At 40.3% G+C, this 16,475-nt stretch overlaps 1 protein-coding gene across 2 annotated transcripts in view; it reads right to left on the reverse strand.

Moving 5' to 3' along the window:
* Window positions 1-35: 35 nt before the first annotated feature.
* dnah1 (dynein, axonemal, heavy chain 1) overlaps window positions 36-16,475 on the reverse strand; it is a 38,317-nt gene continuing 21,877 nt past the window's right edge. The window contains exons 48-76 of one of the 2 annotated variants that reach the window (XM_044122699.1): window positions 16,232-16,440; window positions 15,954-16,125; window positions 14,630-14,821; window positions 14,415-14,525; window positions 14,060-14,245; window positions 13,755-13,949; window positions 13,184-13,351; window positions 12,873-13,064; window positions 12,618-12,749; window positions 12,291-12,416; window positions 11,974-12,093; window positions 11,718-11,867; window positions 11,466-11,626; window positions 10,482-10,704; window positions 9,516-9,711; window positions 9,239-9,384; window positions 8,962-9,158; window positions 8,714-8,858; window positions 7,006-7,164; window positions 6,433-6,564; window positions 6,148-6,318; window positions 5,829-6,008; window positions 4,653-4,823; window positions 3,924-4,103; window positions 3,663-3,793; window positions 3,127-3,271; window positions 2,688-2,894; window positions 2,035-2,269; window positions 36-318 (exon numbers count right to left, since the gene is read on the reverse strand). In XM_044122699.1, the coding sequence (XP_043978634.1) occupies window positions 197-318; window positions 2,035-2,269; window positions 2,688-2,894; window positions 3,127-3,271; window positions 3,663-3,793; window positions 3,924-4,103; window positions 4,653-4,823; window positions 5,829-6,008; window positions 6,148-6,318; window positions 6,433-6,564; window positions 7,006-7,164; window positions 8,714-8,858; window positions 8,962-9,158; window positions 9,239-9,384; window positions 9,516-9,711; window positions 10,482-10,704; window positions 11,466-11,626; window positions 11,718-11,867; window positions 11,974-12,093; window positions 12,291-12,416; window positions 12,618-12,749; window positions 12,873-13,064; window positions 13,184-13,351; window positions 13,755-13,949; window positions 14,060-14,245; window positions 14,415-14,525; window positions 14,630-14,821; window positions 15,954-16,125; window positions 16,232-16,440 (4,854 nt within the window). In that variant the 3' untranslated portion in view covers window positions 36-196. Of the gene's footprint in view, window positions 319-2,034; window positions 2,270-2,687; window positions 2,895-3,126; window positions 3,272-3,662; window positions 3,794-3,923; window positions 4,104-4,652; window positions 4,824-5,828; window positions 6,009-6,147; window positions 6,319-6,432; window positions 6,565-7,005; window positions 7,165-8,713; window positions 8,859-8,961; window positions 9,159-9,238; window positions 9,391-9,515; window positions 9,712-10,481; window positions 10,705-11,465; window positions 11,627-11,717; window positions 11,868-11,973; window positions 12,094-12,290; window positions 12,417-12,617; window positions 12,750-12,872; window positions 13,065-13,183; window positions 13,352-13,754; window positions 13,950-14,059; window positions 14,246-14,414; window positions 14,526-14,629; window positions 14,822-15,953; window positions 16,126-16,231; window positions 16,441-16,475 lie in introns of both variants that reach the window. The other variant, XM_044122698.1, reaches the window with a different exon arrangement.

Consider the following 16,475-nt stretch of genomic DNA (forward strand, 5'->3'; position numbering starts at 1 on the left):
CAACCGTAAACGTGTTATTTAAAAAAAAAAAAAAAAAACAGTAGTAAAAATTTCGAGTTACAGAAACAATACATTACATGTCTTTGACAGAACATTCTTGCTAACACGAGGTGTAGTAAGAGAAATCTGCAGGTACCGTCGCTGTGGACTGGTCAGCTTTATGGTGATGAATGCAAGACAAATTCATGCTATGTGTTCAGTGATCCAGTGCACAGAGCAGGGCAACCCCTCGTTTGATCCAGTACCTCTGGCTTAGCTCTGTGGGCAGCTCCAAGGCAGTCACGTAATTACTGGAAAGGCCAGTGGTGGACGAGTTCTCTATGGGAGAACAAACAGCAGATTATCTGCATAATACAGTGTCTTAGTTAGATTAGGGTGACCAGACGTCCTCTTATTCCCGGACATGTCCTACTTTTCAGACCTAAAATAATGTCCGGGGGGAATTTCAAAATCGTCCGGGATTTTGGTAAACTGCCTCAAGACATTACATAGCTTACAGTGCATTGTGATCACATTGCCACTCCTTCCACCCCCTCCCCCCCACCCCCCAACAAAAAAAGAAGTGTCCTACTTTTCAGAAACCCAAATCTGGTCACCCTAAATTAGATAATTATTTCACAGACACAAACCTTAGTATATTTTACTTGTATTTTATAGCATAGAGCACCATAAGATAGTGGTAATATGTGACATATATGTTTACCAATTTGTTTTTCAAAGAAAAAGAATCTGAAAAGTGTGGCATGCATTTGTAAGTAAGTAGTAGAGCCAGGCTAAGAAAAAAAAAACAAAAACAACAAATCATGAGAATAAAGTCGGTATTACGAGAATAAAGTTCCATGTGAATAAAGTTGAAAAAAAAAATAATACAGGAATAAAGTCACAATGATACGAGAATAAAGTTGTAGTAATTACCAGAATAAACACACTGTGGTGTGTTCTGCTACTGATAATAAACTAATGGTAATGTGTTAACAGATTATTTCCTCACTTCACAAGATGCTCAACATTCTTCATTTTACTGCAGTTATAGGACTGCTCTTTCATGTTGAATTTTTTTTATAATATTCTGACTTTATTCTGGTAATAGTTTAACTATATTCTCCTATTATTTCAATGGTTTTCTCATCCAATTTCATTCTTGTAATTTTATTCATTTATTTTTGTCATAACCTTAATCTAACATTTGTATTGAACCTCCTTAGTTTCACATCCCTCAATAAAGTCTAGAGCATTTAATTACCTTTAAAAATGACCTAATCATTAAGGAGCAGTGGTGGGCACACTTTCACTGATAACAATTTTTTTATTTGGCACTAACTTTGAAATAGTTAAGAATGCTCATTTCCCCTAAATAATTTTTTTGGGGGGATAAATTCTAAATCATTAATTTTCTTGGCTGTTTTGTAAACTTTTAGTAGAACAAAGTTCAACATCTGTGGTGAGGGTTTGGTTATCGACTGTTAAGAATTCTTCAAGTAGTTTGCTCTTATTTATATTATTTATATAACCCTGATATATTGTTTACTTTTAACTTCACAGTCCTGTTTACATTTTTGCACTTTGTGTATTCGTTTTACAAGACCCAAAGTTCAGCGTTATTTGTCACACGCACCAAGCACTTGATTCATAAAACGCTATGAAATACTTTTTGAGCTCAGCCTATACAAAATGTAGTAAATGTATAAATATTTAACCTCTGAACAAACTGACGAGACAGCCAGCATGAGACGTGGGCTTCGTGCTGTAGGTGGAAAAACGCAGAGCTGCACTTTCAGAGGCTTCGTGAAACTCGACACTTAACTGGAGTCTATTTTGGATGAGTAATAAAACCACCATAAGGAGGTGCACACAAACACTTGAGTAAGACCCTCAGCTTCCAGGCACCACATTAAGATAGAGTTTATAATATGGGTTTAGCATTGATTTTGGATTTTCTTTCATAAATCTCAGATATTAGCAAATTGCCACAGCCACTTGCATGCGTATCTGCTGTGTTTCGGTGGATTCTTTTGTCACTGTATAAGTACTGACCAGCTCGGCTGGGGGTCTTGTAGACGGGACAGAGGTAGACCCAGGAAGTTGCTCGAGTGCTGAAGGTTTTGGGGATCAGCCAGATGACAGGCATTTGTGTGTAGAACTCCATGAGGTTGGAATCAGAGAGCCGACCTGTGTTATAATTCCAGCCGGCCCCCTCCAGGAATAGACCGTGGATGTAGCAGCCTGTGTTGGGCATTTCTCTTATCTCTGACAGGGGCTTCACCATCACCTGGAGGAGGAGGCATTGCAAGACATATGAGAAAAGGACCCGCATTTGGAAAAGTACATGTTCCTTCATATGTGGGAAGGACACAGAGAGGCCAGGAAAACAGGACACCAGGAGGGAATGAAAAGGAGTGACACAAGAAAAGAAAGGACTTGAAGAAGGAAGACAGAGGAAATTTTTCAGACAATGAAGGGAATTTAGTGTGAAGATACAAAAACATTCTTTAGGTTGCTTTCACACCAACTCTGCAACAAATTTGGTCTCAATTTGGTCCCCAATTGAGACAAGTCTACCGGACTGTAAGATATCCAGACGTGGAAAGAACTAAAATCAGACTCCAGATTTTCCAAAAAAATGAATCATGGAAATATGAAAAAAAAAAAATGCTTTGAACTAGTATCACAAATATAGCCTGATGGACCTTGACGCCAAATCCCAGTACTTCGATAGGAGTGTTGAAGTGACGTGCGTAATTCTGCAGGATTCCGGTGAGAAAGGCTTGTGGGAAAAAGAACCCGCTAATCCAGAACACAAGTGGGTTGCCGTCGGAGATCCATTCCTGGAAGAAATTAATCCTCTGGAGGAGGTCCGACACCCAAGAAGCCAGAGGCTTCATAGAGGGGTAGGCCTGTCGAGAGAAAGCATGGCAGTCAAAAGCCAGAAAGCCGAGACGAAAAGCAGAAAATATGTACAGATTTGGGCATTCTAAACAGTAAACAAAGTGTTGGCAACAGTATGTCTTTGAAACTTTCAAGTTATCAATACACATCATCTATCAATAAAGTCACGCATTCAGGCTTTACAGAGATTAGACAACGTTATGTGAGAATTTCAGTTATTTCCAGTTCTCTGTGGCTTGCCTTGGCTGTCCATATTTCAGGCACTCTGTTGTTGAACAAGCTGAGGGCCATAAGCTCCATGTCTGGAGACAATACAGCCGTACCTTCCAGAGCCTTCAGCATATCACTGAGACTCTGACAAATGACCTCCAACAGGTTGTTGTATCTAAAAGACGACAAATAAGAATGAAAAGCATCTTATGTATTGATCGCGCTATGCCAACTTTTCTGAACGCCTCAAGGAAAAAAAAAAAAAAAAAAACCCAAAAAATCTGAAATGGAGCTGAAATAAACATATACAAATTTTTAAATGCTAAATATCTTTCAGTAGTCTAAAATTGAGTTTCTACTGGTTTCACTTGGCTTGTACAGCAACAACAACCATCACACTTTTGAGAGCTTTATTTGAAAGACACTTCATACTTTCACTTCATACCTAACGCACTACTTTATTTTTGGTCTAGCACCCAAAATCAACATTGCAGTTTTAACACAATAAAAAGGAAAAGAAGTTCACAGATTAAAGCTTATGAATGTTTTTGTCAGACTATTCTCACCTGATGACCTCATGGATTAGCACTGTGTTTATGGCGTGGTCATACAGATCTGGGTACTTCTCTGTCACCGTATGAAGAGAGAACGTCTGAGGGAGTTTTCTAGTAGTGGCGATCACAACCTCCTCCACTGTCTGAACTCAAAGAGGACACATAAAATGTCACACATCTCTCATGTTGACTGCAGATCTGAATAAATAAAAACACACAGATGTTATTAGTACAAATAAAGGCAGAAACGTATGAATCAGTTGATGCCAGAACCTCATAAAATGTTTTGTCTCTAGCCGACGTAGCAGCATCAGCTTGAGGCTGGAGACCAATCAGAGCGTCCAACAGGGCAAAGGTCTCATTCTGGGCAAACCGTATACTAGCGTTGTCATGGAGACCGAAGAGCTCAGCCGTATCATTGATGGGCAGATCTCGGATGTATGCTAAATAGCCCTGTAGGGTCAGAGGTACAATGACATTTTACACAGTCTTCATATAGGTTACATTCAAATAACATATTTTTAGGCCCTGATGACCTTCACACATCCTTCCTCAGGACAGAACATCACGACATTGTTTACTCCAAACAGAAAGATACCGACAGTCTCACCTCTTACGTTTCCTCGTTTATGATTTGGGGATAGAGTAAAAAATAAAAAAGAAGCTATTTATTGATGTGAATGTATTAGTATCTAATAGCATTTTAAACTTATGGTCAGATGACTGATATTTAAAGAAGAGTGCACCTTTCAGGGCAGTTTAGTCTTGAAGGATTGCTTTTATACTCCTAATTTAAAACAACACATGATCGGAATTGTGGTTTTAAATGACTGACATGCTGTGTTCGTGTTCGTGTTCAGATGTGCCGTCCTCAAAGTCACGTATTCCAGACTCGTCTGTTTGCGGCTCCAGACAACCTTCTCAGTTCTGCAGGCCAACTGATGCACTCAAATTTGATTCTGAACGCACACCATCAATCAAATGGCTCTGTGTTTATCTAACCTCGATGTCCAGACTAGAGTCGACCTGCCGGTAGACACCAGAGTAGACGTGATTGTCACTAAGAACCGCGGGAGAGTAGAAGTCTTTCAGCAGAGTGAGCAGACACCGTCTGTCCCAGATGTCCGTCACGTGGCCACCGTAATTAACCTCTCCAGCAGTGTGTTCTAGAAGCTGATAATGTGGAGGGCATAAAAGAAGACAGACAGATAAATAATCATGTCTACAGACACACACTTTTAGTCTCAGAGTAAAAGTAGTTCTATTTGAATTAGCCATTACAACATATTTTGTAGGGATTTAAAGTGATAGAGCACAACAAGGTAGTGTGTGACTGGGAAGAAGAGAGTGAAGAAAATTTTTTGTTTTTTTAGGTTTTTTAAATGTATTTTACACAAAAAAAGTCCGAAAGGTTGACATGCAATTTCGTTCAGCTTCTATTATTCTAAATTCACAAAATAAAACTCATTGAAACTCAAAACAAGATCCCCAAACGTTCTATAACTCAAGGAGCCCTGAGCAAACCAGTTATTTAAAAACAAAGAGTACGACACAACTGTAAACCTACTTAGACCAGAGGTTTCACCAACTCAAATTTAAGATTTTTAAACATATTCTAGGGCCGTTAAGAAGGAAATTTATCTCCACAGAAATGGAAAAACTTCTTCCAGCCAACTGGTGATAAATTTGCACTGGATGGATACAAGCAAGCCAGCTACCTTAGAAAGGGAAAAACAAAAGAGGGAATAATGATGCAGAGATGGTGGGCAGATGGATAAAACTTAACAAAAGGCAACAAGACCCAAAGCTCCAAGTGGAATGGGCTAGATCAATCTAAAGAATGGCCCAGTCAAAGTCCCAATCTATTTTCACTGGGCTTAAGCAATATTAGAAAGTAGAATGAACAAACATTTCAGTCTCTACACTTGCAAAGCTGTTAGAGACATGCCCTAAAATACTTGCAGCTGTAATAGCAGCTAATTATCGACTTAGTAGAAATCAAAATAAATATGCACAACACTGTTCATTTACTCACTGTTTTTGAAAAGTTTCTTTCACTTCATACAAGATCATATGAGTTGTTTTACAAAGCACTATACGGGGCCCTGTACAAATATGTGATGCAAAATTTTTTTGTGTGTGGTTTAGAGAAATAATGGACTTGTTTGGTCTAACCACCTTGTAGGGGATGTCCTGGTACTGCTCCAAAAACATTTGCAGCTGATCTACACAGACGTCCAGATCTTGGTCGGTGAACTCGTAGGGAGTGTTAAATCCCAGTGGGCCAAACCGTCTGCGCTCCACGGCAACCGCGTGGAACAGGCAGAGGGAGAAAAGCAGTGGCTTGAACTTGGATTCCTAAGAAGACAGAAAGTCATTGTTAATAATTTGAACTACACCCCCTTCGAATGAAACTTTGAAAACAAGACGAACCAAATCCAAATGAAATGTTTTAAGTAAATAATATGGAGAAGAATGTAAGGAGGGCGACGTAGACCTTTGTTGAAGAAGACAGAAACTCGTCGGTGAATCTCAGGTAGGCTCTCTCCAGGTTTTCCCTAATGCCTCTCGGAGGCTCGGCGATAATCTTGGAGCCATTTCGAAAAAGGGATAATGGAATCTTCTTAAAGGGAATAATGGTTAGCCACAGACGGAAATCCTCGTGGACCTGTGCACAAAGGGCGTGCCAGTAAAAGAGTAAAAAGCCTCTGTTTCTATATAGTCCAAAGTTATTTTCAAAAAGATGAGCTCAGTTGTTTCTTAAAGTCGTGTTTGTCCTTACTTTTTTGGGACTGATGCACGCAATAAGCCGTTCCAGCGTTGGCAGCCAGTCGGGCACCAGGTGACAATTTTGGAAAATGACCCAGTGACCATTTTTCATAGCAGCCCGCATCATAGACTCAGGCACGGAACCCTGATGGGAATAACAGCAGATGGTAAGGTAGTTTGAAAAACGGCAGGAGCAAAGTGAAAAATTGGACTTTAGGAGCGGGTAGTCTGGAAAATACTCTGATTTACGAAAGTTTAACTGTCCACACTTTAGTGTAATACCTAGAGGAGGTTTAAATCACATAAACAGGCAGTGTTCTGCAAAGTCCATTATGAGGGGTATAGCAATTGCAAAGTGTAGTTAGGTAAATATTTTCAGTTAAGTTTCCTTTAGATTAAGGCAATAACTCACCTTAAAACGGCAGATAGGTTTATTTAATCTTTGCTGGAACGCTACATGTGGTAAAGTAGTTTGAAGCAATGCTTGTATTCAACCAGAAACAATGGAGAACATCACCTCCGAACCATAAGGATGAGGTAATTCATAAAAAAAAAAGAAAAAGAAATAATATACAGTAGGACTTACCTGCCGTTGAGTCAGACAGATGCCGCTAACTTTCTCCGAGAAACCCATAACACCCGCAAACTTGTAGATGTCAGCAACGGGATCAGTGCCAGGAGACAGGATAACAACGATGGGGTAGGTAGGGGACGACTCTTTGAAGGCTACAGACAGATCTGACATCTGCAGAGACACAGAACAACATTTATATGGCAGCAAAGTCATCAAAACCATTACAGATAAAAGTTCATTCTTGCTGTGGAGGTTCCTCCATCTTTTCCCCAGTGTTAGTATTTATTTAAATGTTTTCATACAATACATTTATAATTTCATTCTTTTGTGTTTATTGCATTAGGTTGTTTACTGAGATGGGAGCACACATTTAGTAAACACCTTTTGTTCATTTTAATCATTAACTACTTTGTTTTGCTGAGTTTGAAGGACTGGCTGAGGGAGAGGACTGTTTGAAAGACGAACCAGGAAGTGGAACAAACCATCAGGCTGGTTTGTTCCACTTCAGGTTCCTGATGTTAAAGAACCTGCCTCTTTCTATTAATAGCATAAGTCCTTAAACATTTTGGTGTTAGGTTGTTTTGTTTTTACAGTTGTGTTGTAGTCAAAATATGTTGGTTTAAATTAGTTGTTTATGTTTATAGATTGTTTGTCTTTGTCTCATCTCCCACCCGTCCTCCTTTGTGTAGGCTAGCCTTTGTGTTTAAATTCCCCTGTGTGTTCATTGTGTGAGGTCAGTTTTTGGTTTGTTATTCTGAGTTAGGTATGCTTTAGTTGATTTCTTTTGGGGCCATTTTGTTATATTTTTGAGATTTGATGTTGGATGTTTTTTTTGAAGAATATTTGGAAAAATAAATAGAAACAATTTTTTTTTATATATCCCTTTGTCCCTGTGCCTTACTGGACGGACTTGCATTAACTTATTTTTGTGTAATTGTGTCTCAGTTAAGCACGGCCCAGTTACTGGGATCAATCCCACGGCAAGGTTGGAAAGGGATACATTTTTTTACACCAACAATTTACCATCATATTGTTCCCAACCTTCAATTTATTTAAATGAGATGCCAATGCTGGAGTGACCAAAGTGTTCTCTGCCTTTATGTAGCAGAGCACCGTCCCTCCCCCACCTGTTGCTGGTACTGCGGCTGGAATATTTTGACTCCTGAGAAAAGGATAACATAAGCAGCCCCATTCATCACTCCTAATAAGATAATGTGTCACCTTGTTTTAAATAGTACCATGTGCTTTTCAGTTACATTGTCATTACATGTGGATGGATGTTATTTGTTGCAGTGGTTTCTGTTTTCCTCTCTTTCTGCAGGTATAGAAGCAGATGTCTAGCATGTTTCCTTTTGTTCTCTAGCCTTTTTCCTCCTCTATTTTTATCTCCCTCTTTCTGTTTTAACACATTTCCCCACCTCTTTTCCTTCTCTTTTGTTCTCCGTCATTTCCTCTTTGTTTTAGGTCTCTGTGTCCATTTAATTAAAACATGGACTTAATTCCAATTGAGATATAGAGGCATAAAAAAATTGTTCACCAAGGAAAAATATGGATCGGTCCGTAATCAATGTAATTCACTTCCATGGTCAGCAGAGGGAGACAAAACTTTCACAACTGAAGAATTAGAGACCTCCAAGATGCTGGTAGAGATCAGAATAACTTCAGAAATGCTTGAATTAAGAGGAAAGTCAAGGCTTCAGGGAGGAGAAGGGGATTTCACCTGAGTCTCTATGAAGGCCTCTCCCAGATGAGCAGACACAAAGTCCTGCACGGCGTAAATCACACAGTCAGGGCGCAGGCATCGAAGGACCAGCAATGTCTGGAATGAGTTTAAATCGTTGCCCCATTTCCCTGGGAGCGGCTCTCTTTAGACACACAGACACAGAAAGCCACCTCATAAGACTTTGACGTTTTCATCACAAACAAATGAAGAGTGCATCTATTTGTACAGGGTTAATCTTTTCATGCCTGTGGGGTTGCTCGCTGTCAAAAATGATCTTGAATTCCTCCAGATGGTTTTTGAAGCTTTCTGCCAGTTCATCAAAGTTATCCAGAGTGCTGAGGTCTAAAATGTCCTGCCAGGCCCGATCCGACATCCAGTCTACTTCTGAGCTGGTCAATTTGGGGACTGGCTCCCCTCCAGATAGCAGGTGCTTCCACTCACTCTGCCAAAATAAAAGATTCAGGGAGATCATGTGAACATGGGCTAGGCCGATTTCAGTCTTTTGCCGACTCTTTTACTTACGGTTTTGATTCTATCCTCGTTCATCATGATGCGAGCACAGAGGTAAAACGCAAACATGAGTTTGTGTTTCTCAAACAGGCCTTGGCACACATTCACGTACAGGCTGAAGGTAAAGTATCCATTGATTTGGTCGATTCTCTCCTCCTCTGTGTCTGTGCGATAGACGATGAAGATTTCCAACCAAAATCATAAAAAAAACGTTTTACATTTAAACTGATTATGTTACACACACACACACAAACAATTCTCCACAAAATCAGTCAGTTTTGCTTTGTACCTGCTGTGTCACAGCTGGCAATAGCCTTCATGAAGATGCCAAGGAACCATTCGAAGGAGTACTGGTACATTGGGTCAATATTGGATAACTCTGACACACAAAAGAACAGAATCCGAGCACGAACTGCCACTGGTGAGTACTTCAGACGAACAGCGTCAATATCCTGCTCCGTATTCTTTGCTTCCAGTATTTTAGTCTGTCATTAAATTAAACCCAGATAAAAGCAAATCAAAACCAACGCCAATAGCAGCTTAAAGTATACTATGACAACTTGCAAACATAATCATAACCTTTGAACATTTTACTCCTCTATAATTTGGGATTTCCATTGTGACAGACCTATAAAGTAGTGCGTGTTTGTCAAGTACATTTGTATTCAGCCTCTTATCCTTATTACTCTAAATATAATCCACAAGGACCCACTGCTTTCAGAAGTTATTGAAAGAAGTCCACCTGCACGTAATTTAATCCAGTAAAAATCCAGCTGATTTGCAAAGGCCTCAGAGATTTGTTAGAGAACATTAGTGAACAACCAGCATCTTGAAGGTCAACAGACATGGCAGAAAAGTCAGACAGAGCTGTGAAGATGTTTAATACGGGGTTAGGTTATAAAACAATACAATCCTGTGCTTGAGGTATTTTTCAAAGAAGAATTGGCAAAGATTTTCATCTGTTGAGGTGCGCATTTGATTGAGAGAAAGGTTGTTCATTATCGACTGAGAGGGACTGACTACAAATGCACAACATGCCACATTTAATTCATGAAAACTATGAGTGATTCACCATCCAATTAAAGACATGCTCTATTTTGTGTTGGTCTAGCACATAAAATCGCACTAAAACCCCTTGAGGTTTGTGGTCGTGACATGATATGTGAAACTTCAAAGTTTATGGACACTTTTTAAAGGCAGTATATATAAAACATTTCAGTGATGACTTCAAGATCTATCTTTCCAATGGTCAGACCTTGATCTCCTCGGCTCTGTTCTTATAAGCCTCCAACTGTGGATTTAAATCCTCATCCACACATCCCCCTGCTGCCGAGATGAGAAGTAACACGATCTTATCCTCGATTTCCTTCAGTTCCTGTGTCATTTGGACACAGCTGACTATCAGCTTGTTCTTTGCGTCCTCCATGTCTGGAAGCTCCTCGGCTACCACCCGGCTGAGCAGCTGGTCTTCCATGGCGCTGATTGAGCACAAATTGTCCAGTCAAACACAGGGACTCCAAACAGAGGCATACATACTAGTGCTGAAACACCAGGGTAGTATATAATGACATCTTTAGAATGAACATTTCAGACAAATGTTTGGAGATCCGATATGAACTACTTTGCGCTGCGGGTGCCACTAAATATATTTTGTACTGTACTTCCCAGTGATGCTGTAATTGTTATTATTATATCTCCGTAAGTCGCTATGTTTTGTTGCTTGTTTTCTCTCTTTCTGCAGGTGTAGAAACAGACTTCTGGGTGTTGATTTGTATTCAGTCAAAGTTTCTTTCTCTCCTCCACTCTAATCTCCTTCTAGCTCTTTAAAATAATATAGAACAAACATTTCCAGTGTGAACTTGTGAGACGAAAATGTTATATTTAGATGTAGATAAAAGATGATGACTCAGAATTACTGCTTTTATGTGACACAATAGAGTTTGGAAAAGATATTCATAATTTTGAGTGCATTCACACATTAAGCAGGTAAGTGCCCTGAATCGGTGTAATTTCGATGAAAAGCCGGGTACAAAATGTGTCTTCTAACCCAGTTTTGTCAAATGTTTGGAAAGCTCAACTCTTTCATAGCTGCCATGTAGGAACCAGACTGACTGACAGACAATTCTCTTTGAATCCAATCTTTTCCCCCTGAGTCTCAATAATGAGGCAAATGGTAATGAACAACAGAAATGAAGCTTCTCTGTCTTTTTCTTCTACCGGTTGAACATGTGCGTGTTACCTGGGTGACCCAGTGAAATTAATGACGGTGACGCTGGCAAAAACCTCCGGAGAGTAATGTGGGTTTGGCAGCTTTGTGGTGATGTACAACTTGAAGTCCTCAGATAAGGGAACGACTGAGTCACCCAGCCTCAGCACCGTCTTGCCTTCCTCCTCAAAGGTCTATGAGCGACAAATACCGATTAGACGGTTCCGTTTCCTAAAAATGTTTGAGTTTCTGACAACAGCTGTAAAAGGATGAACGTGTAACCACCTGTCGGAACAAGACAGGTTCTATAGCTGGATCCAGCTCCTCTCCTACGTTCTCCACCAAGCAGGGTTTACCATCAAGTATAGCATTCTTGATACCTTGGACGAATTTACTGTGACTGAGCCTCAAAACCCTCAGACCATTGTCCCGCTCCTGAGTGTAAACAACATCAATGTAAGTTAATATATGAACGTTGTTAACTTTTTATACAACACACCTACAACGCCAAGTAATTAAGGTACAATCTGAAAGACCTTACCCTGTTTTTGATCCATCTGTTGGCTTGACCCCGTGGATCTATGAACAGTGTCCAGCGGACAGAATACTGGGCAATTATGCTGTTTTCCACTGATGACGTATCACTGGGCAGTCCTGCAATCTATGCACATGGAGTAAAAACTTATGACAATACATTCAAAATATTCAAAATTCAGATCATTTGGAGATGTAAGCTTGCGAGAACAGGTTCGACATAAGATGTAAAAGGAACTGAAAAATTGGTTAAAAAAAAAAAAACAGCAAAAGGAATCTAAATCTATTTGATCGTAGAGAATCTAGTCACGGCCAGCTTCTGACCTTCCAAAAGTTTATTGTGATAGGATCTCCTAGACTGCTGATCAGGTTAGTTTCCTCAGTGTGTGGAAGATCCAACTCTTTGAAGCAACTGAGCCATTCTTCTACTATGGCTGCCCGATACACGTCCTGAAGATAAAACCAGCAAATAAAAAAATGAAAAAGTGAAAATACTCAGAGCTGTGCTAAAGTTACTCCCTCCACTGGTCTCCACTTTGTCACACACAGTTCAATGCACTTAATCCAGGTTTTGATGTAAACAATTGATTTAGAGCCACAAATCTATCCTCTAAAGCAGGCACCATATGTTCTCATACGGTACAAACTTACACAGAAGGGGCCAAGGTATGTGACGTATCCTGCACACAGAAGCATGTCTCCGGCTAAATTAGAAACCAAATTATCAAGCTTTATCACGGTCTCCTTCCAGTGCTCTTCGTCCTTTGCTAGCCCTTCTACTAACTGGAGAGAAAACAATAAACATCTGTCAAAAGCTTAATATTTTCAGCATGCTATCATTTTGTCCTGAGCTATGAAGGTTTTTTTTGTTTTGTTTTATATGTAAGCCTCAGTCTTTCTTCCGACCTTGTTTGCTCTGACGAGGTGAGCTTCGGTCATTTCATATTCGTCGTCCAGCTTTTTCTGCTTAGCCAAACATTCCTGGTACTTGGCCTCTAAAGGGGGAATGCTTTCTTCCACTTCCTCCAGCTTTTTCTGGCCATCAGAAACAACCTGCTGGGCGGCTCTCAAGTCCTCTTCAGCCTCCTTGAGAACTTGCTGCAACAGTGTTGACAAGTCCGACAGTTTAGCGGCTCTCCCTGCATGTCTGTGAATCTTACATTTTGTACAGACGTCGTTGTCAAGAGAATGTTTCAAGCAGATATTTCAGATCTCACCCATTTTGGTTCCACAGCTTTGAGCACAAAGTGATAGTCATAGATGGCTCGCACCCACTGGCAAATAGAGCTGCAGGTGACGGAAATCTTGACAAGAGCAGGAGGCTGAAATTCTTCATCGTCCATGTAGGGCCGTAGCAGACTGATTGCATCGTCTGAAATGGTGTCCTGCACAGCAGGCATCCAGGGGGAACAGAATCAGTTTTAAATGCAGCAAAAAGGCAAAGGGCAAATCGAAATTAAAGCATTTAAGTGCCAGCCAGAAATACAAATAAAACTTAACTACTTAGTTGCTCATTAAAGTTCCAATCAAATCTGGTTGTAATGTGACAAAAACACCCCCTCCAAATTGTTAAAAGGCTTTGAATATCTCGCCAAGCATTTCAGAGTGGTAGGGTTAAAATAAACAGTGGTACATGGAAATATTTATGGGCTTAACGATATCTGAGGGATCTCTTTGCTTGATTAAAGACCTGTTGAGGGCAACATCGTCTCTATCTCCTTTTATTTAAAGCGTTATAAGTGGTATGGCAACTATTACATCTACCTGTATAATATCAGTGAGGTCTACCTTGTCATAATTGAAGAGGCTCTCCAGAAACACCATAGGCTCTTGTAGGAGATTTTCAGCAGGTTCCACATACTCTTCAAAGTTAGGCGCGTCTGGCGTTTCTGTAGCACCCCCAGCTGGTTCGATACCTTTCACGATGCAAACCGCTGCAAGGACAAGCTTTATCTCCCGGGTATACTGCTCAGAGTCTTGGAGCTGTGAAATATAAATCATTCAGATTATAGCAGTAAAACGTATAGTCCGGGCTTCTGCATGTTTTAACGGTTGAACTCAGCTGCATGAAAGGTAAAGAAAACTCCACGTACTTCAATGAAGCTGCTTGCATTGAGGGCCTTCAGGCTGTCGAGAGCTATATCCAACGTCTTCAGAGCCTTGTCTATGTCTCGCTGAGCATTCACACTGATTGCCTTAGCAAAACGCTCTTTGTCTAAAACTTTTGTCTGCTCTTCTTGCACAAACTTACGAATCTCCACTGCGACCGCCGAAGTGTCCTAGTAAAAGAAAAGCAAGAAAAGATTAAAAATAAAAGTCAATGTTCAACTGTGAGTGACAGGTTTTTGCTCCAGTGTATAAAGTATTGACAACCAATCAGAGTACGGTACTGTTATTGTATTTCTTGTTATATGTATGGTCCATACACTTCTGCTGACGTTTGCTTACGTGAATTGTCTGCAAAGCGACTTCAACCTCTTTAGCAGCTTCCTCCAAAAGTGGTCGCATCTGTTCTTCCTCCTCTTGCAGCCTCTTCACATCCTCAACTGTTCTACACAGCTACAGACCCACCATAAAATATTCATCATGTTACTAATGCTCCCTCAATGCTAATTAAAAGCACATAATTCATTCCGCTAATTAGTTGCTATTTGGCGCCTCGCCTTGTCAAGACAACCGTCTATGCGCTGACGAGAACTGTCCAACTTCTGTTTCTTGTGTTCGGTCAGATCTGTGAAGAGTTTGAGGAATTCTGTGAAGCTCTTAGCTGTGATGTAGTAGCATCGAGACAGCTCTGTCTGGTACTGCGCACTCTTCTTGACTATCTGCTGATGAATGTTCACACACATCAGGGTCTGTGGAGAGAAATTTTCGGGTCATGTCTACTGCGGACAGTAAAGCCACACTCCCTTTCTTTGCCTTTCGAGACGTTAACATGCATCTGACGTAGTCACAACTCAGTTGGACAGCAATAGTAAAGGGACGTAAATAACTTGACCATCATCACTGAGTGTGCATTGCTTCACACCACGCACTTCAATCAGAAGGTTTGTGTGTGTGCTTTGCTGTCACCTATTGGACAAACTGTGGCAATTTCTGTTTTAGCAGATGAACTTTGCCCCCCAACACAAAATTATCTAAATGTGCTGAATGCCAGAAAAATTGAGCATCCTCCCATAAATTACTTTCTGTATTCACTATGATCAGCTTTGTCGCAGCTGATCATAGTGACGAAACAAACGATGGACAGAACAGGTTCCTATGGTAGCTTTCTGTTGAAGGTGACAACTTATCCTTTTTAAGACTGACTGCCTGAGAAAGAGTCAGCAAAGATCTGTTAACACCTTTCTGAGAAGACCAGAAAGGCGTTTCTTCAAAAGGTACTACATGACTTTGTCATTTAGTGGCATTAATAAAATCTTCAGAGGCACAATGATTGGCCCCACAGCTGTGAATAATGAACAGATCCTTTTTTTACCAAAATGACAGTACATAGTCTTCACACTTCACAAGGTTGGAGAACGCAGAGAGAAGAATCTTTGACCATTGTCCTCTGCACAGCGTTATGTCCACTGATCTCTCTCTCTCCTCTCTGTGCTCTCTTTTGTTCAGCTGACCCTAAATGTCTTTGGTAGGATTTAGGTTTAAGCCCTAAGATGGACTTGGAAGAAAGTGTTAACTCTCTCTTCTTTCTTGTATGAGTGCATGGTTGTTTGATCTCTATCAAAAAATGCACAGTTAAGTGAATATAAGCAATGGACGCATGGGGGTTGCTATGAGGTGACTTTGTGAAAAAGAATACGTTCTCAAACTCTAACTGAAGATTAGAGTTTTCTACATTTCTTTGTAAGTAATTATATGATTACTGAATCCATATCCTATACAAACAATAACTGAATGCAATAAAAGCTGAATTAAATATACATTTTTGTAACAACAAGAAAAAAAAAATACGCAGGTTAAGAAGTTTACAAACCACATTCTTACCAGGGCTTCCTTAGTCTCAGGACTGATATCCAGCACAAGACGCTCATCTAAAGATGCTCTGGCAACAGCCTGCAGCGCCTCATCTGGCCAGGTGTCAAACCAGTCCAAGGTGCAACATTTCACCAGAGAAGGATACTGCCTCAACAGCGCACGAAACCCCTTACCTGCAGGGCTGGAGAGGTAAAGAAAAAAGAAAATCTATTTGCAAAAACAAACAAACAAAAAAAAAAAAACATTATCATTGAAAAGAAAGGATTTTTAAACCTTTTCTGACTAACCTCATGCAGAGAATCAGGTGAAAGTTGCTGTGAACTCTCCTATGGTAGGCAGCCAACAGATTTGCTTCTGTTAGTTGCTGGTCCAGGTCTTCCACCACCGGCTTCATTGTTTTTAAGATACGCTCATGTTCCTCTGACGAATACAGGTTGGGAAGCTCTCCAGTGATTAAAAAGTTGCAGATATCCTCCAGGAAAAACTCCTTCTTAATCTGGAGATTGGATAACAAATAATTGACTTGCTAAA

The sequence above is a fragment of the Gambusia affinis genome, linkage group LG07, assembly GCF_019740435.1.
Source record: "Gambusia affinis linkage group LG07, SWU_Gaff_1.0, whole genome shotgun sequence".
In the NCBI taxonomy this organism is placed as follows: domain Eukaryota; kingdom Metazoa; phylum Chordata; class Actinopteri; order Cyprinodontiformes; family Poeciliidae; genus Gambusia; species Gambusia affinis.